The sequence below is a fragment of the Schistocerca americana genome, chromosome X (genome assembly GCF_021461395.2).
Source record: "Schistocerca americana isolate TAMUIC-IGC-003095 chromosome X, iqSchAmer2.1, whole genome shotgun sequence".
Classification (NCBI taxonomy): Eukaryota; Metazoa; Arthropoda; class Insecta; order Orthoptera; family Acrididae; genus Schistocerca; species Schistocerca americana.
This window is the reverse complement of record NC_060130.1, coordinates 368047664-368074744: the sequence shown is the minus strand read 5'-3', so window position 1 is coordinate 368074744 and position 27081 is coordinate 368047664. Positions and strand designations below refer to the sequence as shown.

The 27081-nt window shown below is 38.1% G+C and overlaps 1 protein-coding gene across 1 annotated transcript in view; it reads left to right on the top strand.

Annotated features, from left to right (window-relative positions):
* LOC124555608 (proto-oncogene tyrosine-protein kinase ROS) overlaps window positions 1-27081 on the top strand; it is a 565849-nt gene that overhangs the window by 457724 nt on the left and 81044 nt on the right. Inside the window, exons 24-29 of the mRNA XM_047129578.1 lie at window positions 126-320; window positions 3316-3530; window positions 10583-10730; window positions 13569-13816; window positions 14052-14200; window positions 26593-26798. Of these exons, the coding sequence (XP_046985534.1) occupies window positions 126-320; window positions 3316-3530; window positions 10583-10730; window positions 13569-13816; window positions 14052-14200; window positions 26593-26798 (1161 nt within the window). The remainder of the gene's footprint in view (window positions 1-125; window positions 321-3315; window positions 3531-10582; window positions 10731-13568; window positions 13817-14051; window positions 14201-26592; window positions 26799-27081) is intronic.

The window sequence follows — 27081 nt, the reverse complement described above, 5'->3', positions numbered from 1 at the left end:
ATGTAATTGCAATGCTGCTATGTTACAAAGTACTTGTGTAAAGAGTGTAACTCATTTTGCAAATAGTTTGACCATGCTTCTTATCTAATAATCATGTTTTTTTTTTCATTTTCGTCATTGAAAAGGACTGCCACCAACATCATTGACTGTGGATCATAAGTTTGTATACTGGTCTAATGCAACTGAAGGGCGAGTGTACTCTGCTGTTAAAGATTTGGATGATTTGACAAGGGCAGCTACAACTGACAAAGTAAAATCAGTCGATATGTTTGGTGTCCAGCAAATAATTGCCCTTGGATCTCATTTGCAACCATTTCCATGTAAGTATAACAAAAAGAACACTTAATTTTCATACTTTGAATTGATTATGATTTGGTTTAAATACACTGCTTGACACAAAAAGAAAATCACTCAAAAGGGGCGAAAGAAATCAAATGAAACTTCATAAGTTGAGAGGGAATGTGATGTTATTTTAGTGATTTTCAAACTGCATTAAATTTACAAAGAACCTGCCAGTATGAGCCCACTTATCACTATGACATTGCACACCTTGGTCTAGATGCTTGCACTGATTCAGTTGGGATGGGTATCATAAATCCATTGTATAATCTTCTGAGGCTAGCTGGCCCACAACTGTTGTAACTGGTTCTTGAAATCCTGGATGCTGTCACTGAGATGAAGCTTACATCCAAGCTGGTTTCACACATGTTCTATCAGGGACATATCTGGGGATCTTGCTGGCTTCAGCAGTACCTCAACATACTGCACACATATGTCTTGTGGACAAGCACTGTCCTGTTGAAAAATGGCATCACAATACTGTCAAATGGGTGACAAGTGATGACACAAGATGTCCATGACTTACTGCTGTGCCGTCAGAGTTCCCTCAAGCACTACCAGTAGTGACTTGAAGTTGTACCTGATGGGTTCCCACACTATGGCACCTGAAGTAACACCACTATGCTTCTCAAAAGCATACTGGCACCTCTCCCCAGCTCACTCCCATGCTTGCCAACAACAGACATCTGTGGGGTAGTGCAGAATGATGATTCATCACTGATGCCATTCATCAGCAATCCATGTTTCCTAGTCGTGGTACCACTGCAAATACAGTCATTTGTGTGGCGGTGTTAACGTCAACCTACACGTGGGATGGTAATTCCCTAGTCCAGCTGCTACTACTATCTGACTAATGGTTCAGGGTGTTAGAGAATGTTATAGGGAGTCCACTACTTGTGAACAGATTCTGATGTTCTTCTTCCTATGCAGTCCAACGTTGGGCCACTGTCACATCCAAATGCTCCACAGATCTAGATACTGTGCAATTTGACCTGCGAACAAAATTGAGATCCACAATGAGGCCCCTTTCAAATTCTGTCAGGTGCTGGAAATATTGATTCATATGAGTACATGGCATCTCTATGTCCTTGACAATGATTACTGAGCACCTGACACTGTTCACATCCCTTATACACTTTACCAGGCCTGGTAACAACACTAAACGTGAACAACACTAATGTGCCCTGGTGCCCGTCATTGACATATGAACCAGTGGTGTGTATGTGTATGAAGTGACATTGACATCTGAACACATCTTCTGGGTGCTTCACTTTTGCTGTCAGGCATTGTAATTACATTGTAGACCATTTGAAAAATAACAACCACCTATTTCTCTTATATGGCACTGATATTACATTTGGAGTTGCAGTATGAACATCCAAATTGTTATTAAAGTCATTACCAACATTTACATGTGTAACTGGTTCACACAGAGTAAATAGATGTAACTATGTTTGGTTCATATGGAGTAAGTAGATATAACTATGCTGATGAATATGAGTCCTTGAAATGCATTCACAATGTACCACAGAAGAAACAGTAAATATGAGTATAAAAATTGTACAGAATCAAAAAGAAAATTAGCAAATGAGCCAGTCTATAGGCATACAGTCTGGACAAGTGTTAGAAGTTAGCTAAAATGAATAGGAAAGGGAAAGAAAAGAACTTACCCGTTAGAAGCCCCATACAAGGCGTTTATCATATAAAATGTTGCAATATAAAATAGTAAGCAGTTGTGAGGGAAAGGAGACTTGTACAAGATGCTTCAGACATTGCCACTAGGGGGCAAGTGATGTCTCTGTGATGAGAAAAAACTATGGAAAACTAGTGATAGGAGTCTGAAGAATGTGAAGGGGGCTGACTGAAATGTGCTAAATGTGACACTAAACAAAATGTGTTGGAAAGTGCTGCATATGGACAAAATGACAGGATGCAACATAAGAATGTGAGACAAAACATTTGGCCATGAAAGCTGTGGTAATAGGGATGGGTATCAGTAGGCTGCTTGATAATGGATTTATCCTATATATTTATTAGAATATATTACTAAACCTGCATACTTTCATCATCAATGTGCAGTCATTATATTTTATGTAAAATTCTGGGAAACAAATCAACTACCTTATCAGCTAAGCAACCAGTGTAGTTTCATATGTAAATGCACTACCTTCTGGACTCCAGATCATATAACATACAATGTACTGTATGTACGTGAAAAACTACTCTCTCCCTCACATTTGGGAACTAAGGGGGTGCATAAGTTAGAACAAATTTGTGATTGCAAAACCAAGGTTGACACCAAGTTGATTGTCAAAATCACAATAGTAATGGAGCATTATGACTACAAGTAACGTGAGCCTAAATTAGTATAGATGAAAAAAGCCATAATTGGCTGACACAGTAACATACTCACCAACAATGTTCCAAAATCAAAATGCAGGTACAAAAAGTGCTGAAGTGGCTACTTTTGAGTCTCGGCGAACCTATGGTTTCAGTAACAAAACATCAACTGGTTGATATGCCTGCCATGCTGGATAACTATTTCTGATAGAGGACTGACTTCCATCCCCATAACATTGCCATAAGCCCTATAGTTGCAATACCGAAACCAGAAATAGGAGCCATAGAAATTCTCTGAGTCTGTCTTCATATTGCCGGAGTGCCAGAATATTAGAGTTTATGCAGCCTGAACCGAGAAATGTGTATCATGTGGGGATGTTGTGATCTGTGCAGTCTTCCCTGTATAATTCTGTTGTAAATTACGCTTGCGCTGAATTCATTCTGTATGTTATCTCACAATGTAAAAGTTGTGTATTGGATTCACATAACATATGATTATCTTGCTGTGAATAACTGATATGTTCATCTAGCACTTTAAAAAATCTAATTAAGAAGTTATTTTAATAGTCCATTATTGTCATTATCAAACTGTATGACATGTATTTCAGTTAACATTGTTGTGTTTATATCTCACAGCTCCAGAATGTTTAGTTCCCATGCAAACAATGCACATGGTGAAGTTAATTAATAGTACAGATAAAACACTGAAGTTAGAACTCCCAAAGCCAGACAGATACCCTCATTGTGAAAATATCTCTCTGGCAACAATTGAATACACAGTATACTACGGACTGGTGACTGATGATGGAACCTCCGATTGCAGAAAACATTTATCTCGTTGTTGGAAAGTGGTATGTATAACTACTGCACATAAGTTATTTCTGTAAAATTTCTGCATGAAATGATATTCTGTATGGTGCATGACATGTCTTGTAATGCCATAGAACTCAAGTCAGTTTACACTGATGAGCCAAAATACAAGGTGCATTCAAGTTCTAAGGCCTCCGATTTTTTTTATAATTAACTACTCACCCGAAATCGATGAAACTGGCGTTACTTCTCAACGTAATCGCCCTGCAGACGTACACATTTTTCACAATGCTGACGCCATGATTCCATGGCAGTGGCGAAGGCTTCTTTAGGAGTCTGTTTTGACCACTGGAAAATCGCTGAGGCAATAGCAGCACGGCTGGTGAATGTGCGGCCACGGAGAGTGTCTTTCATTGTTGGAAAAAGCCAAAAGTCACTAGGAGCCAGGTCAGGTGAGTAGGGAGCATGAGGAATCACTTCAAAGTTGTTATCATGAAGAAACTGTTGCGTAACGTTAGCTCGATGTGCGGGTGCGTTGTCTTGGTGAAACAGCACACGCGCAGCCCTTCCCGGACATTTTTGTTGCAGTGCAGGAAGGAATTTGTTCTGCAAAACATTTTCGTAGGATGCACCTGTTACCGTAGTGCCCTTTGGAATGCAATGGGTAAGGATTACGCCCTCGCTGTCCCAGAACATGGACACCATAATTTTTTCAGCACTGGCGGTTACCCGAAATTTTTTTGGTGGCGGTGAATCTGTGTGCTTCCATTGAGCTGACTGGCGCTTTGTTTCTGGATTGAAAAATGGCATCCACGTCTCATCCATTGTCACAACCGACGAAAAGAAAGTCCCATTCATGCTGTCGTTGCGCGTCAACATTGCTTGGCAACATGCCACACGGGCAGCCATGTGGTCGTCCGTCAGCATTCGTGGCACCCACCTGGATGACACTTTTCGCATTTTCAGGTCGTCATGCAGGATTCTGCGCACAGAACCCACAGAAATGCCAACTCTGGAGGCAATCTGTTCAACAGTCATTCAGTGACCCCCCAAAACAATTCTCTCCACTTTCTCGATCATGTCGTCAGACCAGCTTGTGCGAGCCCGAGGTTGTTTCGGTTTGTTGTCACACGATGTTCTGCCTTCATTAAACTGTTGCACCCACGAATGCACTTTCGACACATCCATAACTCCATCACCACATTTCTCCTTCAACTGTCGATGAATTTCAATTGGTTTCACACCACCCAAATTCAGAAAACGAATGATTGCACATTGTTCAAGTAAGGAAAACGTCGCCATTTTAAGTATTTAAAACAGTTCTCATTCTCGCCGCTGGCGGTAAAATTCCATCTGCCATATGGTGCTGCCATCTCTGGGATGTATTGACAATGAACGCGGCCTCATTTTAAAACATTGCGCATGTTTCTATCTCTTTCCAGTCCGGAGAAAAAAAATCGGAGGCCTTAGAACTTGAATGGACCTCGTAATACACTGACTGCTCACCACAGGATTGAATGTATACCACCTGGTGGCATTCCAGGAACTTGATGCAGTAAGGAAAGTATACAGGGTGGTCCACTGATAGTGACTGGGCTAAATATCTCATGAAATAAGCATCAAATGAAAAAACTACGAAACTCGTCTAGCTTGAAGGGGGAAACCAGATGGTGCTATGGTTGGCCCGCTAGATGGCGCTGCCATAGGTCAAACGGATATCAACTGCATTTCTTAAAAATAGGAACCCCCATTTTTTATTACATATTCGTGAAGTAAGTAAAGAAATATGAATGTTTTAGTTGGTCCACTTTATTCGCTTTGTGATAGATGGCGCTGTAATAGTCACAAATGTGTAAGTACGTGGCATCATGTAACATTCTGCCAGTGCGGACGGTATTTAGTGATACATTACCCATGTTTAAATGTAGTGTTTACCAATTATGGAAAAGGTTGATATTGTGTTGATGTATGGCTATTGTGATCAAAATGCCCAACGGGCATGTGCTATGTATGCTGCTCGGTATCCTGGACGACATCATCCAAGTGTCCGGAGCATTCGCCGGATAGTTATGTTATTTAAGGAAACAGGACATGTTCAGCCACATGTGAAATGTCAACCATGACCTGCAACGGATGATGATGCCCAAGTAGGTGTTTAATTTTGTCACGGCTAATCCGCACATCAGTAGCAGACAAATTACATGAGAATCAGGAATCTCAAAAACGTTGGTGTTGAGAATCAATTGCACCCATGCCATATTTCTATGCACCAGGAATTGCATGGTGACAACTTTGAACGTCGTGTACAGTTCTGCCACTGGGCACAAGATAAATTACAGGACGATGACAGGATTTTTGCAAGCGTTCCATTTAGCGATGAAGTGTCATTCACCAACAATGGTAACGTAAACCAGCATAATATGCACTATTGGGCAACGGAAAATTGATGATGGCTGTGACAGGTGGAACATCAGTGACCTTGGCGGGTTAATGTATGGTGCGGCATTATGGGAGGAAAGATAATTGGCCCCCGTTTTATCGATGGCAATCTAAATGGTGCAATGTATGCTGATTTCCTATGTAATGTTCTACTGATGTTACTACAAGATGTTTCACTGCATGACAGAATGGCAATGTACCTCCAACATGATGGATGTCTGGCACATAGCTCATGTGCGGTTGAAGTAGTATTGAACAGCATATTTCATGACAGGTGGATTGGTCTTCGAAGCTCCATACCATGGTCCACACGTTAACCGGATCTGACATCCCCGGATTTCTTTCAGTGGGGAAAGTTGAAGGATGTTTGCTATCGTGATCCACTGACAACGCCTGACAACTTGCATCAGCACAATGTCAATGCATGTGCGAACATTACGGAAGGCAAACTACTCACTGGTCAGAGGAATGTCATTACATGTATTTCCAAATGCATTGAGGTTGACGGACATCATTTTGAGTATTTATTGCATTAATGTGGTATTTACAGGTAATTGTGCTGTAACAGCATGTGTTCGCAGAAATTATAAGTTCACAAAGGTATATGTATCACATTGGAACAACCGAAATAAAATGTTCAAACATACCTACGTTCCGTATTTTAATTTAAAAAACCTACCTGTTATCAACTGTTCGTCTAAAATTGTGAGCCGTATGTTTGTGACTATTACAGCGCCATCTATCACAAAGTGAAAAAAGTGGTCCAACTGAAACATCCATATTTCTTTACGTACTACATGAATATGTAATAAACAATGGGGATTCCTATTTTAAAGAAATGCAGTTGATATCTGTTTGACCTATGGCAGCGCCATCTAGCAGGCCAACCATAGCGCCATCTGGTTTCCCCCTTCAAGCTAGACAAGTTTTGTCTTTGTAGTTTTTTTGTTTGACGCTTATTTCATGAGATATTTGGCCCGGTCATGATCAGTGGACCACCCTGTATATAAGCATAGCAGAGGCAAATGGGGAATCATTCAAGTGCTGCTAAAGGCCACAAATGAGAGGTTCCATTGATGTAAGTGACTTTTACAAAGGGCTTATGGCCCAGCACCTGTGAATGAAGGAAGTGGGAAAGCTGGTTGGCTGTTCATGTGCTATTAATATGAAAATCTGCAAAAAGTGGTTGAAAGATGGTGAAACTCTGAGTAGGTGCCTCATCATGCAACAGGGAAGTCAGAGGCTTGCCTTTTCTGTAAAACAGGTTAAGTGATAATCTGTAGCAGATCTCACAAAGCACAGTGCAGTTGCAGGCACAAGTGTGTTGGTACACACCATTCATTGCACATTTTTGAACATGAGGCTCCACTGCAGGTGACTCCTACGTGTTCCTATGTTGACCCCATGACACTGTCAACTAAGATTGCAGTGAGTGATGGATAATTGAGATTGGACTTTGGATCAATGGAAATGTGTTGCACAGACAAATGAATTGCATGTTACAGAAGGTCAATGGTTGTGTCTGAATACACCATCATCCAGATGTACAGTTGCTCAAACGATGCACTGTGTCACAGATACAGGCTGCTGGGGACAATATTACACTATAAGGACATTCATCTGTGCATGCTTTGGACTTGTGGTAGTAATCCAAGGCAGCAGGACATGATGTCTTTCCCATCAGTGGAGGCATCTCCCAGCAAGGTAACTGCCCATATTACATGGCAAAATTGTGCTATAATGGCTTGTGCAACATTATAGTGCCACATACCTCCAGAAAGCTACTATCAACTTGTCCAATCCAAAGAGGAACCAACTTGCAGGTGATCATAATGTTTTGGCTCATAAGTGTGTTTTCACCTTCATCCATAATGCATTTTTTCCCCAAACATATAGCCCAGTGATCAAAGTAGCCATGTCGCAAGTAAAGATTTCTGTTTTACTCCAAAAATCCTTCCTGAATTTTGCATGCTAGGAATTTAGTCTCATTAGATAAACTGATAAACCGCTCATTAGATAAACTGTAGAAATGTTGTGTGTACTAAATGATAAGTCTGACAATAGATGAAAATAACTCAGAAGTGGTTTGTGTCCCCCTCTCAGTTAATAGTCACTGAGCACCTGCAGATTTAATTTAGTGCATTCAGAATACAGTGTAATTTGAGAAACACACAGATGATTTGTTGACACATGTGCAGATTATTTGGAGATTAGGAAACAGGTACATTGTCTTCATTTTCACATTATATCTGTGACTATAATGGAAACACTGAAAACTATTGCTGTAATAATATATACCTTTCATCACACACTGTACAGTGAACCATCAAATTTGGGTATGTGGAATTGACAGAAAATGCTCTAAAGAAATTAACAGAAAATATTGTAATGAGCCACTGTGTTTACTATGTCATATTGCATGTAAATACAAAACTGGCATTCTTAAACACCATAAAATGAAGTGAATGTGGACAATGCTTATCAATAATGACCATACATGTGAAAAGAAATTGATTCTTATAAATGATAGTAGCACTTGTCCAGTTCTCATTTAATTGCTGGTAAGCAGATTTGTATGTTTATTCCACCAAAAAAGAAATGAAAATAAAAATTTGTTATTAAGATTATGCTGCAAATGATTATGTTCACTGATTCACAAGGTAGGAAACATTTACTATCAGAAAATTATGTAAAAGAAACAGCAGCTCATCTTTGCATATAGTTAGGTGTTTAGACACATTTGTGAAGTACTGGCACTAAAGACCTAGATGTTGAATGACAAAAACAAATCATATCTTCATCGTCATCATCATGAACATATTACTTAAAGTTTGCAGTGGCAAAAATTATACATATTACTTAAATGAGCTTTATTCTACAGATCAGGTACCGGTACATGATAAGACACAAATTAAGATGGCAGAACTGTTGATTTTATCTCTGACTTTGAGGGTCCAGCACTATATTTTATGAAGCCCCCACATGAATAAATCAAAGCCTAAAAATTGTAGCACTGAGTAAGAGAGAGTGTAAATATGTTTTTGCCCACTTCTGATTGGTTTGTAGGATACCAGAAAATTATCAGCAGGGATTCTATCAATGAGCAAATTGCCAACCACTGTGTCACAAATATCTTGATGGGGGATATGTCAGGAAAATATGCGGTTGTATCAGTAATTATTTGAAGCAAGTTGGCATATTTTTTGTGACATATGAGAGTGCATTCTCTTGAATGTTTAGAGGAGGTTCAGTCTTTTATAGCCTCATGTTTGGCTTTATAAATCTTTACTTCCAATCCAAATTTTGTCAGACATTGGTGGTGTAAAAATAAAGAAGCTGACAGGCTTTGCTTACTTTCACTCCTCAGTCACATGTGACGCAATTTTTTGGGGTAACTTATTACCAATGCAAAGTTTTTTTTTCTTTTTTTTGGGCTGAAGCAGGCACAATGAATTATATATGATTTGAATGCAAGAATGTACTGCAGAAACTTGTTGAGAGAACTGCTTGTCCTTATTACTGCTTCTCACTGTATTTGTCCATTAATGAAATTTATAGTAAATAATATAACTCTCTTTCAAGCTTAGTTCACAGAATCAGTACTGTGTATAAGAACAATATACAAAAAGACCAAAAACTGCATACTTTGGTCAAAACATTGTCCATTATTCAGGAGCAAACGTTTTCAATAGCTTTCCAGAAACAACAACAAGTTTGGCTACTAATGAAGTATAGTTTAAGAGGAGCTTTCCACTCCATGGACTTGTTTATAAACCAATCAATGTCCATATTATTAAGAATATCACATAACATGAATCAGACTTCTGCACCTGTTCAGTGGCATATTGTGATATGTGTAAGCAAGCACTGTTATTTTCACAATGCTGGGATATAATAAACAAGAAATTATCTCTTTATTTTAGTATGTGTGCATTTAAATGCCTGTGATAAGTTTTGTAATAATTTCCAATTGAAAACTTCACAACTTTTGAGACCATTTCAGTTAGACTCTCTGAAAGGAACAATTGCACAAGTTCTTTTTTAAATATACATTTTTAGACTTTCTTACATGTTCAACAGTCTCAAGGATTTCTGAATAATAGGACCACAGAATGACAGTGTAGCTGATCTGATGTAAATCATTTTGTAATGCAGAATTATTCACCCCTTTTTTGTGTAGAGTGCAGATTTTATGTGAGGAAATAGGAGAGAATATTTCTGGTTGTCAGTCATGTTTGTGAAAGGGGGCAGGGGGCAAATATTTGAAGGATAATGTGGTAATATGGTCTCCAAATGCAGGATTAGGCTGCTGCACAAATGTTATGAAGGTGTTGCCTGCTTAGAGTATGGAATCAGTTGTAGTAATATTTCCTAGAGAAACATGAAGGTTGTGGCAGAAGTCGAGGTATATACTATAGACTAAAGGAACAAAATACTAATTTTTTTGAGACAGATGTAATTTTCTTTTATACATGAAGTGTGGTTTACATTTGCAGTGTGTCTTACTGTCATATAAGACTATTAATAATTATATTTGTTGTAAAGCTGTCAAAATTACACTTCTTAGTTTTGTATATCTTTTTCTAATATATATAATCTAATTTTTTGAGAATTGCTTTATTACTAAATATGAGATAACTTGATTTAATTACAGGTCACTTTTAACAGAATAATAACAATTTCAAATCTGAAACCATACTCCAAATATGTTTTTATATTAGAACTGAAGAACTACTACAGTGAAATGGAAGGAGTTAATCATATAGTAGGTGCACCAAGAGAACTGAGAACAGCAGCAGGTGGTAAGTTGGCAAAAATTCTGTTTACGTTCTTTATTGACATTTTGAGTTTCTCCTTAATTACATGGCGTAGCTTTTTTTTTTTTTTTTTTCAAATATTAAAACAAGAGATTCCTGAAGAAGCCAGTGAGATTGTATATCTAGACCAATGTTTGAGGTTCACTTGTAAGAACAGAAAAGATATGTTTTAATTTTATGAAATTTAGAATGGTCTTAGAAAGTAACCAAACAGTCTTCTTTATGTTATCAACGACATTATAATAGCTAAATTCTCATTGGTACAGAATTCATCCTAAAGGTAGAGCTGCAGGATAAATTCAGTTACAACTGAAACAGCTATTAGTTAAACAATGTACTGCAGTTTGGACAATGTTTTAGATATTAAAGAACACTTGTTTATTATCTTTGACAATAAACTCAGAAGCATCATATTTAAAATGGTTGAACTTTCCATATACATACAGGAAAATGATATGGCAGATAGAATGAAAGTGGATTTGTTGTACTTACCCAAACATCACATGGAAACCACTGAAGTATGACAATCGACAGCCCTGTGGGTGGCAGACAGGCTTAGACATTTTTGCAGAAAACTGGACTATAGTGAGGAATGACTCCTGTCATATATTGATATATTTTTAAAAGTGATGCAGATTTAATTAGACTTTTAAAATGAGAGAAGAGAAGAAGTAGTATACTATGACTGCAGCTTAAGAATCATTTTACAGTGATGAACTGAAAATTGCAGTGATCTGTCCATAATAATTTTCTGTGTTAAAGTTGTATAAAATGCATTCCACAGATGGTACAATTCCTGCTCTGCAGTTGAAATACATTCATCAAATCAGATTGAATCTGAAGTATATGCACATATTTGTCAGTGTGAGTTCAAGAAGTGGCTGACAGTGACGCAGAATTTTTATGATTTAGCCAAGAATTGTGAAGGGATTTGTTCTCACCACAAAATGGAAGAAAAGTATGATGTGTGAAAACTGTAAAATTTTCCTTTCCCATTTCTCCAGACTTTGATGTGTTTGCCACAAGATTTCCTTGACCCAACATAGCTCTTTTCATATGTAGTGCAAAGCTTCCAGATGATCATTGAAAACAAACAAATAACATAAGTAGTAATCTACCATCTAGCCAATTATGGGCATTATTGTGTATGACTGGGTGTGTGGGGAAATGTGCTCTGCAGTTGTCTTTGTATGTTTTTCATCTTTGAATGAAAGCAGTCTTTTACCCTACATTTCATTTTCAAAATTAGACCAATCTACAATTTACACACCAGATTCCCAAAACCAGCAGTTTTATTCTTTGTATATGTAACAACCACTTTAGTTCATTGTTTTATCTTTATCTAACATGGTAATTTTATTTTTGGACTTTTCTTTTGGAGGTAATTATTAATTAAATGTGACAATATTAACCTATTGACAAATTCTTCTGGAATATAACTATCTTTAGTATCATCAGCACCAGCGGATTTGCTGTCTGCAACATTGACTGCTTCAGTTATTCCTAACCATATGTACACAAAGCCATGAACTGAGATTTCTCTTGAAAGAATGCTACTCCACCTGGCTGCAGTTCCCTCATCATGCACACTACCCACCTAAACAACCACTAGTGATAAGCAGAGGTGTTCAACTGGTCATAAATGGCAAGCCCAAAAAACCATGATTATCACAATTTTTAGGTATTTTCTATGTGCATCATCTGTATTCTAAGTTGTGTTAACTACTAGTTGCAAAAGAAGTACATCAGGTTTCAATATGACATGATTGTCCACTCCCTTGTTAGATGATTGTTTGAACACCCAGATTGTGTTCCTGTTTTCTGTAGTCAGAGCAAAGAAAAATTTTCTGAAGTGGCAGTAAATGTTACAACTTTCCTCTTAATTTATGTAACATGCTATGCTGGAAGATGAGTGTTCACAAAAAAAAAAATTAATTCTATCAAATAAGTACAATCAGCAAATTTGTAGGTTGTAAATGGATAGAGATTAAGGTATTTTTATATATATAGTTAGGTAGTGATGTCATATAGGTCAGTGCCCATTAGTACAAAACTAAACCACAGTTTATACATTTGTTTGTTTATCAACAATGAGATATAACTATAAAATATCAAACAGTATTTATGTATAAGGAGGAAACCTTTTGAATGTCTCATATTTGAAACAGATGATCCACACTGATGCTCATTTACAAATTGTATTGTTAAAGGACCTTGACACATATACATTTTTGAAAATGAAAAACAATTATACATTTTTACAAAGATTCTTGATCACAAGAATCTTCAGACTGCTGTTTAATGTAGAAATAGAAGGTTATAAATATGAAAGCAAAGATCTCCAGGTTCCCTAAATATCCAATACACATTTCCCCTTTCCAGGTTTGACTTTTTAATATTATTAACGAGCACTAAACATACCAACATAGAACATCAGCAGAGGGAATTACTGGCTCTGTGCTTTCCATTTGCCTGGGATTGTTACCCACTGTTACAAATCTGATCAGACCAGGAGGTCAACTGAATCAGTGATCAACGAAGAAAAAGTTTTGTATCTGTAAAACACTAAAGGTTGTTGATTTGTCTTTCCTTGTAAGTTTTTTGAGTAACCTTATATTTTTGCTGCTCACCTTTACAGAATAAATACTTTATTGATCCTTCCTGCATCTCTCCAGAAAATTATCCAATGGGTCTACAGGGCACAAAAGAAATCTCTTTTTTTCACCAGTTCAGCACAATGAGTTGTATATTGAAGTTTCTTCAAAGTAAAAAGCATAGAAATGAAAATTTTGCAAGAAATAAATCACTATTTTAAATTTTCAGCTCCATCTCCACCACAGAATGTTACAGTCATTGTTATAAATCCAACAAAGGTTAAGGTGCAATGGCTATCACCAAAAGAACTGAATGGCCAGTATGTTTTGTATGAACTGCACTGGCGAACAGAAGGTATGGTTGCAGGAGTCCGACCCAAAGCACAACCAGTTCGTGGAAATAAACAGCATGAGTCAACAGAATTTCATTCAGCTGATTTAGCTTCACTTTTACCAGGACACAGTTACATTGTTTGGGTAAAATATGTTTTATTCATTGGATTTCATGTTAAAAATATTGTTGAACGTCATCTTCTTAATTGCATATTGATCACATTAATTGTATTAGTTTACTGTGCATTTTGTTTTTGTTTTAAGCAGTATTTTAGTTACCATCATCTTAAAGTGTTGCACCTATGGTTATTCATATTAAACTGAGGTGTACATTTTTCTTATCTGTAACAACTCACCTATTGGGGTCACATTACCACAGGTTCGTGCTTACTCAACAAGTGCGCTGTCATACAGTGAGAGTGATACCACAGAAGTGAGAATGTTCCCAGAACCTGACAATATTACACTCATTGATCGAAGTCCGTATCATCTGAATTTATCGTGGAGTTCCACAAGTGATGTCACCAGGTAAGATTTATTCCCATGACAGTTTCTGTTAGACTTCTTCTCTTTTTTCTTTTATGTTAAAAGGCTAAAATGTGAAATGTGAATTGAATTAAAATTTACTTTGAACTTGTCCAAATATTTGTAGAAACAATATAACTGCAGTAGAAAGGTAATTGTAAACAACAAACAAAATATCCCAAGAATACTGAGCTTTCGGTGGTAAAAGATGCAACATCTACTGTAACACTGCCTGCTATTGCTACTGTTTGAACTAAGATTTTGTTGTAAGCTAGGGCTTTGTTTCTTGTTTAAAGAATATATTAACCTTTCCATGTAGTATCATATGATCAGATGGAAGAAATTTTCATGGCAATTTGCTGACACCTTTGTAAATTACTTAACAAATTATGTAACAGCACACCATGCCACTTTATATTACACCAAGTAATAAATATTTAGAGCTTCCAAAATCCCTGTATGAACGCAAAATTTAACTGACAGGAAGAAGATGCTGTGATATGAAAATGATTAGCTTTACAGAGCATTCACACAAGGTTGGCACTGGTGGCGATGCCTACAGTGTGCTGACATGATGAAAGTTTCCGACCAATTTCTCATACACAAACAGCAGTTGACCGGCGTTGCCTGGTGAAATGTTGTTGTGATGCCTCATGTACATAGGAGAAATGCATACCATCACGTTTCCGACTTTGATAAAGGTCGGATTGTAGCCTATCGCGATTGCGGTTTATCATATTGCAACATTGCTGCTTGCTTTGGTTGAGATCCAATGAATGTTAGCAGAATATGGAATCAGTGGGTTCAGGAGGGTAATAGAGAATGCCATGCTGGATCACAACATCCTCGAATCACTAGTAGTCGAGATGACAGGCATCTTATCTGCATGGCTGTAATGGATCGTGCAGCCTCGCCTCGATCCCTAAGTCAACAGATGGGGATGTTTGCAAGACAACAACCATCTGCACGAACAGTTTGACAACGTTTGCAGCAGCATGGACTATCAGCTCAGAGACCATGGCTGCGGTTACCCTTGACACTGCATCACAGACAGGAGCGCCTGCGATGGTGTACTCAACGATGAACCTGGGTGCACGAATGGCAAAACGTCATTTTTTCAGACGAATCCAGGTTCTGTTTATGGCATCATGATGGTCGCATCCATGTTTGACGACATCGCAGTGAATGCACACTGGAAGCGTGTATTCGTCATCACCATGAAATGAAATGTCGTGTGACAAGGGCCTCCCGTCGGGTAGACCGCTCGCCATACTGGCGTATAACTCGGTGTGATGGTATGGGGTGCCATTGGTTACATATCTCAGTCACCTCTTGTTTGGATTGGATTGGATTGTTTGGAGGAGGAGACCAGACAGCGAGGTCATCAGTCCCATCGGATTAGGGAAGGACGGGGAAGGAACTTGGCCGTGCCCTTTCAAAGGAACCATCCCGGAATTTGCCTGAGGCAATTTAGGGAAATCACAGAAAACCTAAATCAGGATAGTCGGACATGGGATTGAACTGTCACCTCTTGTTTGCATTGTTGGCACTCTGAACAATGGACGTTACATTTCAGATGTGTTACGACCCATGGCTCTACCCTTCATTCGATCCCTGTGAAACCCTACATTTCAGCAGGATAATGCACGACCGCATGTTGCAGGTCCTGTACGGGCCTTTCTGGATACAGAAAATGTTCGACTGCGGCCCTGGCCAGCACGTTCTCCAGATCTCTCACCAACAGAAAATGTCTGGTCAAAGGTGGCCGAACAACTGCCTCGTCACAATATGCCAGTCTCTACTCTTGATGAACTGTGGTATCGTGTTGAAGCTGCATGGGCAGCTGTACCTGTACATGCCATCCAAGCTCTGTTTGACTCAATGCCCAGGCGTATCAAGGCTGTTATTACAACCAGAGGTGGTTGTTCTGGCTACTGATTTCTCAGGATCTATGCATTAAAATTGCATGAAAATGTAGTATAAAATATTTGTTCAATGAACACCCGTTTATCATCTGCATTTCTTCTTTGTGTAACAATTTTAATGGCCAGTAGTGTATAACACTAGAACACATCTGTAAATCCTTAGGTATGAAGATATCCGGGTCCGTGTGCCGGTGTGCCAGAGATGGAGAAAATTTATAGATGCAGTTCTTGACTTGTTGCTATAGGGTTGGAGGGTCTCACAGCATTAGATCACGTTGCTGTCCACAAAATTCCAAAGTAAGTCTTAGTGGTTCACCATACACAAACTCCACAGCAGAAGCTCCAATATTGGGTTTAGTTGCAACACATAGTCCCAGTAACATTAGTTAAAGTATGATGCCATTTTTCTGACATCTTCTTACTTGGCTGGTGAAAGCTGGTAGTTTCTTTGGTCAGTTGTGACACTGGTGTGACATCTGAATCAAGAGATATAAGTTTTTAGGAAATTATGTGCCACTGTTTCTGATGAAATGTCCATAATAGGAATTGCTTACACCCAGGGGGTAGAGCTGTCATTAGCCACAAGAATGTATCTAAAACCTTGTACAGGAGTGAGAGAGCCTGCCGGTTGATGTGGTGTGTCAAAAATGCTGTGTAGGCTCATTGAAAGAATGCACAGGTTTTTGGACATAGTGCCCCACAGTAGCCATTTGACAAATCAAACAATTCTTCACCTGTGATCTACAGTTATGCTTGACACCTGGCCATACATACCTATCAGTCACTATTAGTATTGTGCAGTTGGCTCCAGAATGTGTGTGTCTGTGGATATAATTAGGAACTTGTTTCCAAAAAACCAGCAGAACAAGAGAATGAGGTAGGTTTTGGGAAGTGTCATACCACACTAGGGACTTGTGCATTGGAAGTTTATTTAGCTGTAGCCCAGTAATTTTGTCCATGATAACCTTCTGTAATTCCACATCAGAGTCATATGCCATTGCCAACCACTTGAAGTTGATGTCCATGGAAACTGCATTAATTTTAGAAAAATAGTCAGTCACAACATTGTCAGCCCCATACACTGCAGATGTCGGAGTAAATTGACTGATGAATTCCAATTGGCAGAACTGTCTTGGCAAGGATTCATGTAGTGCTTTGAACGCAAAAGAAATAGGTTGTGACTGATGAAAAGTGAAAAGATGCATGCCACCACATGTGCTCTGAAATGCATAATGGATGCTATCATAGTGCAATGTTGTCGTTACTGGGAGCTCTTCCTACAGAAATAATGTTTACTCACCTTGTGATTTTTATCTTCTGCAATCTAGTTCACATGACTTTCCTGTTAAAAAGGAATGATATTCATCTACTGGAAAAGCTATAGTAGAACCAGTTGCATTATATGAATCCAGCAGGTGCAACAAATGCTTTTCAGTATCAGATTAACTGAGTGATTAACTGAAAGATAGTTTGTGTGTGAAAACTTAGATATATTGGCACTTGTTTGACACAAAAACCCTGGAAAGCCTGTGCTAATCTTCAGTTCTAGTTTCAACCTTCACATTCAACTATAGTCACTTGTAACAGCCAGTTTATTGTTACCAAAGGTATTATCAAATGAATTATCTGTGAGAGAATGCTCACTCAAATATTACACAGTTTTACCACTACAAATGTTCAGTTTGTCCTCATGGCATGTACAACATACCAAATGGATTTTGGATTTTCAAAAGCCACAGTTTACATATTAAAACTGGAATTTCAAGTGTTCATTTTTCTCACAAGTTCACATCCACTTTGTGGCACTTCATTGTCAAATTTTAATCATTATTCTGCAAAGTTATCACATGTATTCAGAGCACCTTATATCCGAACCTGAACTTGCTGATGGCTGAACTTCAAACAGATTATTTAGACTTCACAAAGCAATCCTTTAGCCCACAAAAGATGTGCAAATGTACTGTCCTCTGATTGGCTGATCCACATCACAGCTAATTCAAGGTTAGTATTAAACTGTGCAGTCCCATATCTTTTATATTTTACCAATCTCTACTTAATAGTTTTTATGAAAAATTTGCTAAATGAACAATTTTAGAAATTCCAGCAATATCAGAATAACTTTTAAGGCCACAGTCATAACTACTTGCAGCTAGCTGCTGGATCAGAGTACATCTGTCATGTGATAATCATGCCTTCTTGTCTGAAGCTCTGCCTGCTAACATATCTTACTCAATGTAGGTACAATATGAAGTACTACGCCTCAGTAGGAGCACCTTAGTTTGTGACTGGAACAGTTTGTGAAAAAGAAAAACAGCCAAAGTGCTGCCACGCACCTCAAATTTGCCACCACTATCACTGCTGGGCTAACATCTACTACAATGGCAAGAGGCACAGAATGGACAGGGTGGGCTAAAAGGATGTTGTCCCTTAAACTGGATTTGACACTGGCAAATGCCTGTAAAATTTTTTTAAGTCCAAGGGATGAGGTTTCCTCTTGAATTTACTTCTGACAGTGAGGCTACCGCTGAGGAAGGTGGCATCTATAGAAGCTCACCATGCCAACAAAATGTTGTAGCTGTTTGAAGGTGTCTTGAATAAGTACAGACTGAATTATTTCAGCTTTATGCTGCAAAAATGTGATGCCACAAGAGGTAACCAAACAGCCTAAGAATTCCATCTTTCTCTTCCTGAGAACACGTTTGTTCATTTGGAACCTGTTCTTTGAAAGTCTATCAAAAATCATTTGTAGATGTCTGTCATGTTCTGATGTCAATTTTGAGAAAACTGACTAACATCATCCAAATACACAAAACAACAGGGCAGACCACTGAACACTTCATCGATGAAATGTTACAACTTCTAGGAAGCATTCTGGAGTTCAAATGGTGTGATCACGTCTGGTTTTTACATGTCTACAGGTGTCACAGGAAACTAGTGGTAGCCTTTCTTGAAATCAAACACATAGAATATATGTGCACCTACTAATGCTCCTGTAAAGTCCTGTATGTGGGACACTGGGAAAAGTTTGGAGGTGTATGTGCATTCAAAGCGTGATAGTCAACATGAGGTCACCAGAATTATATCGCATAAAACATTCACCAGATGTACCAAGTAAACAGTTTTGTTTGCAACAGAAGAAATAAACTCACAGATTTGGGATGAACACAATAACTAATGTCTGAAGAACAAAAATAGAAACTTTCATAACTTAGTGAATGTTCAAATAAGTTCCAAAACTTAACAGTCACATGGTTGTGTAGGAGAAGTAGCAAAACAGAATAACAAGTCCTCTCCACTCGGCAGTGTCCGTTGGCCAGTCCCACTTCATGGTGAAGACAAAGAGTAGAAGAGCTGGTCATGGTAAAGTGTTGTCCAGGCAAGATCTCCCCCAATAAATAGTTGTCTCATGAAATAACACTTCCGTTTGATTGACTCAGACTCATTTTTGATGGAGGTAGGAAACAGTTTGACATGTGCATACTGATTGGAGTTGCATGTGCACCTCAGAGCTTCTGTTGGCAAGGCTATTGGTGTTGTCCTCCGTTGATCTGCTAGTAAGCTGGCTGGCATGAGTTTCTGCCCTGCACGAACTGGAGTACCATTGCTGTAATGTATGTTGTGGGAGCTGCTGTTGGTGCCTGTTGCCTTGTTGTCACGGCAACCAGGATCCATCCTTTTTCTTTACCAAGTATATGGGAGACATCCACAGGCTGTCAGAGTGGCAGTTAACACTTATGGTTAATAATTCTTTGAATTCTTTTTTTGCTGCAGCATATTTTTCTGGCACTAATGTGCAAGCTTTGAAGGCAACTGGTGGTCCTGAAGTAGAGGGAATGTGGTAGCTATTGTTGTATGTGGCACCAGTGACGGGTGCAGATTGCTGTTTAATGACTGCCAATGTAGCTGAACAGACAGAAGAGGGCGAAATGTTTCCACTTAAGCTCTGAATTTCAGCTTGAACCTTCTCCAGGTCTCTGATTCTTTCATGATAATTTGTTGTAAGTTCACACTGTTGTACGAAGTTCCTCTCTCAACAAATGTTTAGTGTTGAGATCAGAACCTCTTAAAATCTAATGCAGTTGTCACTGCACCTGAAGCAGAGATGTGATTCAGTGCATCAGGGCTCCTGGAAGAACCCATAGTCCATAAACAGTCTCGCCATTCATGTGAATTTGAGCTTTCTGGATAGGACACATTGTTGTGTGGCAAGAATGGGCTCAGTGACATCAGTAACCAGGAAAGTCCCCTTAATTATATCTAGAAACCCATCTTCACCACTTCAATACATTTTCCAAAAGTGGGAACTTTTTAGTGTTAGCTGTAGTGAGTAAGAAAGTAATTGAAAATTTATTTTCTAGTCTTACTGGCAGAATATACAGCCGGCTAGTGTAGCCAAGCGGTTCTAGGTGTTACAGTCTGGAACCGTGCGACCGCTACGGTCGCAGGTTCGAATCCTGCCTCGGGCACGGATGTGTGTGATGTCCGTAGGTTAGTTAGGTTTAAGTAGTTCTAAGTTCTAGGGGACTGATGACCTCAGCAGTTAAGTCCCATAGTGCTCAGAGCCATTTGGACCATTTTTTTGAAATAGACATCTGACCCTGAATCGATTAAATATGTTTATGAAACAAGTGCCCTGGACATACAAGTGACATGGTCCACCGAGACTGCTAGTAACAGACTGTTGATTTGGCATTTGTGAGACACTTACATTGCCAATAGTGAGAAGGAATCTGTCTTCTGGAGTTAGTTCGGCAGAAGTTGACTCCACGTCATACGAAGCAGTAGACCGGTGTGTACTTTGACTTTGGTTGTTAGGCACTTCAGTTCAAAGTGACTGATCATGCCTGTTCGTAGTTTTGTTGTTTGGATAGCTGCAAGGACTTGTGCCTCGGGTGTTGTGCTCTGGACTTTCATGAGTTGCTGCTTTCTCTGTAGCTTGTTTGAACTGCTGCTGGATAGTGCTCAAGTCTTGCTGGAGTGAGCTGACTCATTTAGGTAGTGGGAGCTGCTACCCTCTAGCAGTGCCTGCAGTAACTAAACCTATGGTGCCGTTACCAGTTTATGGGGCCCTCACCATGTCATCATATGCATTTGGTCAGTTACCAGCAATCAAAAATCCTAGTCCATGGTGTTATTTGAAATCACAGCACTTTTAACCCTTTTGGTGCTGTGGGCTACACAATTCCCCAGGTGTTGTGGGACATGTATATGCATGCCACTTGGTTTTTCCTACATGCTATGGATGTCTGAATGTGCCCTGAGCTGCTGACCTCTCATTACTGCGGACAAGTTACTTCTATATCTCAGTGAATAAAAACGTTTCAAGTATTTATCATATGACATATGTGCCTCATTACAGTCTATATTTGCTGGAAATATCATTTAAATATCTTGAATCATTTATGAGGTATGATTATCATTGTGACCACATGATGTGCAATGTGTAAGGACATGAGAGGGCATGTCACACACAAGTGCCCTTCAGATATAATATCCAACACCTTGAGAAAGAAATGAGATATCCTTCTGCTCTCAATTTTAAATAAAATTTTGGTATCTTACCTACATTTCATTCACTGCAGTTTTTCAGCTAACATGAACCATATGCCAAATTTGCACACTGCATATCTTATCTACATTTCATTCACTGCAATGTACAAGCTAAAATTAACCATGTGCGAAGTTTACACAAGGAGTTTTTCCCTCTGTGAACTCTTTAAAATTTTGTGCAATGTTTTACTTAATTTGATGCAGCACAGTAAGTGTGATGGATAATGGAAAGGAATTCAGTTCTTTATTGAATGGACATGTCAGACTGTAAGATGTGCAAAACTCAATTTTTTCATATTAGCCACAATGCTGTCTCTGAGCACCGGCACCAGCATTTTGTGAGCAGTACAGCCATAACAAAAGCCATCTCAGAACAGAATGTAAAGAGCATGTCTGTAACAGTGAAAGGATTAATAGCGAAAGGCAACTGATTGAACCACACTTGTTTTAATGTTGCCTTGGAAACTTCAGGTTCTGTGACTAGTGTTCTTAGGTGATGCCAGAATTCTAGATGGAAATTTTTCACCTATAACCTCACTTTTAAAAATTTGCTGAACACTAAGTCTCTTGATTTGTCAACACTATGAACACGTAATCTTTAAGGTGTGCATACATGCACACATAGGTTGTGTAATGGATAATGTCTGATGGTAACAGAGTAGTCTGAGTGTCTAAAGCACTGATGGCCAGGACAAATTGTAGACTGTCACCACATACACCACAGGCAGCAAACAAAAGTTCCACTGGTTTGAACCACAGGTCTGGTTGCTATGGCATGTGCAGCAGAACAACGATTTTACTTTCCGGTGTAGAGAACATGAAATTAACTGATAAATTGTCCATGGGCTACATATCATGCAAATTATCTGGCAATCATCCATCATTTGGAACCACTGGAAGAATAGGAGCTACAACCACTTCCTCCAAATTGCACAATAACTGCTCTGATGAGATGGCATCCATTGTAGCTGGCATAGTATCCTCACACTTATTGTGTTTCTCATGATACATGGCTTTCTATGAGGTCACCATTTGTGGGAAACATCAATGCACAATAAGTACAGTGTGTACTGGTTGATATTAAAGCCACACACTTTATTAACATTCGATCAGAGATGTGTGAAACACAACAGCAGAAATCACTCAAAGAAAACATGGCAGTCCACAACGTAGGAAAACAGAGAGCATAAAAGCAGATATAATTTACACTTCACAACTCCAGAGATAGTTTTTGACCAATTGTTTCATCACAATTATATTATTTTATTTACTAAATATAAAACTAATATTGCACATAGTCCCTCCTTCTGGCAATATTGTATCAAATCCAATTTCTCTGCAAATTTAACACTGTACATGCTTGCATTAATTACCAGGAGAAACAACAATAGCTTTCCACTAATTGTCTCTCCACAATGATATCATTTTATTTATTAAAATTTAAAACTAATATAGCATATGGTCCCTTATTATTGCAATATTGTACCAAATTGAATTTCTCTATAAATTTAACAATATACAGGTGAAAGCACACTTTGTAAGAAATACTCTTATCTTGTATTCAACAATAAAAAATATTCAACATTTTGAATTTACAGGTACTAACTGAAAAAAACTAAACCCACACCAAAAATTACTTTTTTATAAAGTTGACAGAAATAGACCATACTATTGCTTTATGTGTACCAAATAGGTTTTCAAATTAACCTTGAATGTTAAAATTCCATTAAATTACTAAATTTATTGGCAGAAATCTTTTCCAAGTGGACTTTGAATTTTATAGGTAAAATATAAAATATAATCTTGCTTTTATTTTACTATGTATTTGTACTTTAATCACAGAAGTTTGTTTTCAGGCACATATCATGCCACTATTATTTAATACTGTGGATCCATCATGAGGGTATTGGGGCAGTATGATTCTTAGAATGAAAAGGCATTAGAAAAAAATCCAAAATGACAATCAGGTCCTTATAAATACCAACAAGAGTAATAGTTTAACTGTGGTTATTTGGTTAGTTAATCATTTCATAGTCTATGTACATTACATCTTAATGATGTGGGATAAATCAGTTTACAAACTATGTTGAAAAAATTTAGATGTAATTACAAGCTGTCCAGTAACAGATGAGAATATACAGTAGATATAAATGTACACAATAAAAAAATGAATTATGATATAAATTGTGAATGGCATATGATTGAATATATAAGAAAAGACAGATCAGTCACTACTTAGGATATTCATTGATATTTTGATATAAACATAAAGAATGTGTTTATTACTGCAACACAGCTATGAGTACTGGAATAGTGTTATGCAGTAACTGATCAATCAGTATCTGCTGGCCGTCAGCACCACTTAACTTACAAATGGTATCAGTTTTGTGGTACAGTAATAAAACACAAGACTTGTGTATTTTAGGTAAATTCTCACATTACTTTTCAGAACTTCATTTCTGCATATCCCTACCAAATTTTCATGGTTTCACTGTAAATGACATGGGGGGAAAATGTAAGCTTGTTTTAAACAATCCTGTGATCAAGTCCACAATTCTTTGCCTTCATACCACAAGTGTAAACTGCTATCATTGGAGAAGACTTAAATGATCCTGTAATTAATATTTAATGCTTTATCTGAGAATTACTTAGAACAGATACTTCCGAAACCCACTTATGATGGAAACCTATTAAATCTAATGGCAGCAAGTAGACCTGATCTCTTTTGGAATGTTCACTTTGGGATTGGTATCAGTGTTGATGACAGAGTTGTTGCAACAGTGGTTACCAAAACACAAACGGCAACTAGAGAAGTAGCAAGATTTGTATGTTCAGTAAACTAGATAAGGTCCTGATCAGTTAACTTTGGTTAGGAGCATATAGAGGAACTGTAACTGAAGCTTAGATAAATAAGTGACCATCACTGGACAGATATGTATCTACTAGAAAAGTTCATGATGGGAGAGACCCTGCATAGTATACAGATTCTGTAAAGAAACTACTCAAGAAACAATGTTGCACAATAGATGTGAAACAGAGCATAGGGCTATAGATAGAGATATGCTGGAAGGCAAACACTTGGCTGTTAAAAGGGCAATATGTGAAACATCATCAATTAACATAGCAGAATCTTATCAAAAGACTTTCCACAAATCTCAGAGAATTGTGGCCATATGTAAAGACTGTCATTGTGACTGAAGTTAGTGCCCAGGGACTCATGAATGCCACACAAACTGAAACTGAGGGTAGCAAATCAAAAGTAGAAATGCAGAATTCCACATTTAAATGTTTCTGTACAAAGGAGGATTGAAGAATACCACCCCAGTTTAATTCCCACACCACTGCAAAGGTGAGTGATGGAAATGTCAGTATAAGTGGCATTGAGAAACAGCTGAAATTTCTGAAATTTAGCAGTGCCCCAGGGCCTGATGAAATATCTATCAAGTGCTATTCAGAATTTATGGCTGAGTTAGATTGTCTTTTAACCATAGTATACTGTAGACCCTTCAAACAAAAGAATGTGCTGAATAGTTAGAAGACTGCACAGGTCATACCTGTTTGCAAGAAGGGAGTAGAATTTTAGAATATATTCTGAGTTGAAACATGATGAGGAATCTCAAGGAAAATGACCTCCTCCATTTCAACTAGCACCAATTTTGAAAAAACTGGTCATGTGAAGCCCAAATTGTGCTTTTTGCCCATGACATCTGGAAAGCCATGGATCAAAGTAGTCAGGTAGATGTAATATTTCTTGTCTTCTGAAAGTCATTTGACTCAATACCACACCAATACATCATACATGGTATTAAACAAAATTGTTGACTGTGTTGAGGATTTCTTGGTTGAAAGGACATAGCACGTTATCTTGGATGGAAAGTCGTCAACAGATGCAGAAGTATTTTCAGGACTGCCCCAGGGAAGCCTGTTGAGGCTCTTGCTGTTCATGTTGTATATTAATGACCTGATAAACAGTATTGCAAATGAAATAGCTATCTATAATTCATCTAAAAAACAACTGCACAAATATTCTGTTAGTTTTTGATAACATTTTAAACTGATGCAAGATTGGCAACTTGCCTTAAGTGTTCAAAAATGTAAAAAAGTACTCATAATAAAAACAGAAAAGTAGTATCCTATAATTACAATATCACTGAATCACAACTGGAATCAGTCGACTCCCAACTATCTGTATATTACAATTTGTGGGAATGTGAAATGATATTATCACATAGGCTGAGTCATAGATAAATCAGGTGGCAGACTTCGGTTCATTGGCAGAGTACTGGGAAAATGTAATCAGCCTACAAAGGAGATTGTTTAAAAAACTATTGTGTGACCTATGCTAGAATACTGCTCAAGTGTGCAAGACCCATACCAAATGGGACTAACAGAGGGTACTGAATTTATGCAAAGAAAGTTAAACACTGTGATAGGTTTGTTTGGCCCATTGAAGAGCATTAGGGACATGCTGAAAAATCTTAACTGGCAGATACTTGAAAATCGATTCCAACTATCCTGTGGAAGCCTGCTCACAAGTCTACTTAAGTACTACAGCTTCCTATGTATCATTTCTATAGGGACCATGAAAACAATATTTGACCAATTACACCATGCACAGAGGCAGTTAAGCAGCCATTCTTCCTGTTCTTCATATGCTAGTGGAATGGGCAGAAATCTGGATACACAGTACTATGGGAAGTACTCCTACCATAGATTTCAGAGGTTTGCAGTGAATGCCTGGTGACAAAATAACGAAGCTATTAGTGTTGGTTGCAGTGGCATGAAAAATAATTGTTTTTTCAATATCATTTGGAAGTCTCAGTTATTGCTTTTTGTGGAATATATTTTGTTTGTAAAATGAACATTTAATGTTTAATTCAGTAAAAAAAATTAACTGCCCTTTCTCTTAAAATATTACAGCTTTGAACTCCTTTGCTTTGAGGCTTCAACTGAGACTCTCATAAAAAATGTATCATTTATTAATAATGAAGAGGAGGAATATGTTTATGCTCTGAGTGACCTAAAGCCTAAAAGACGATACATGTTCAAACTGGCTTTATTTTATCCAACATCAGAAGAATTCTACCTGTGGCCTCCAGATGGAAGATTTGTATTTGAAACATTAGGTATGTAATGGAACAATTTCTGTAAAAAGAGTGCTACTAATTTTTGTTCATGTAGTATGCCTGGGACTTTATACATTGGTATTTACACTGTCCAGTCACATTAATGTGACCTTATGTTGAGAGCCTGAATAACCACCCTTTGCAGCACAGACTGCAATGAGACATGCAGGAAGAGTGTCAATGAGGTTCTGGATGGTACAGATAGTGTCATGAGACCATGCTGACTCCAGTGCCATGGTCAGCTGCACTAGGTTTCTCAGTTGAAGATCCTGGCACATACATC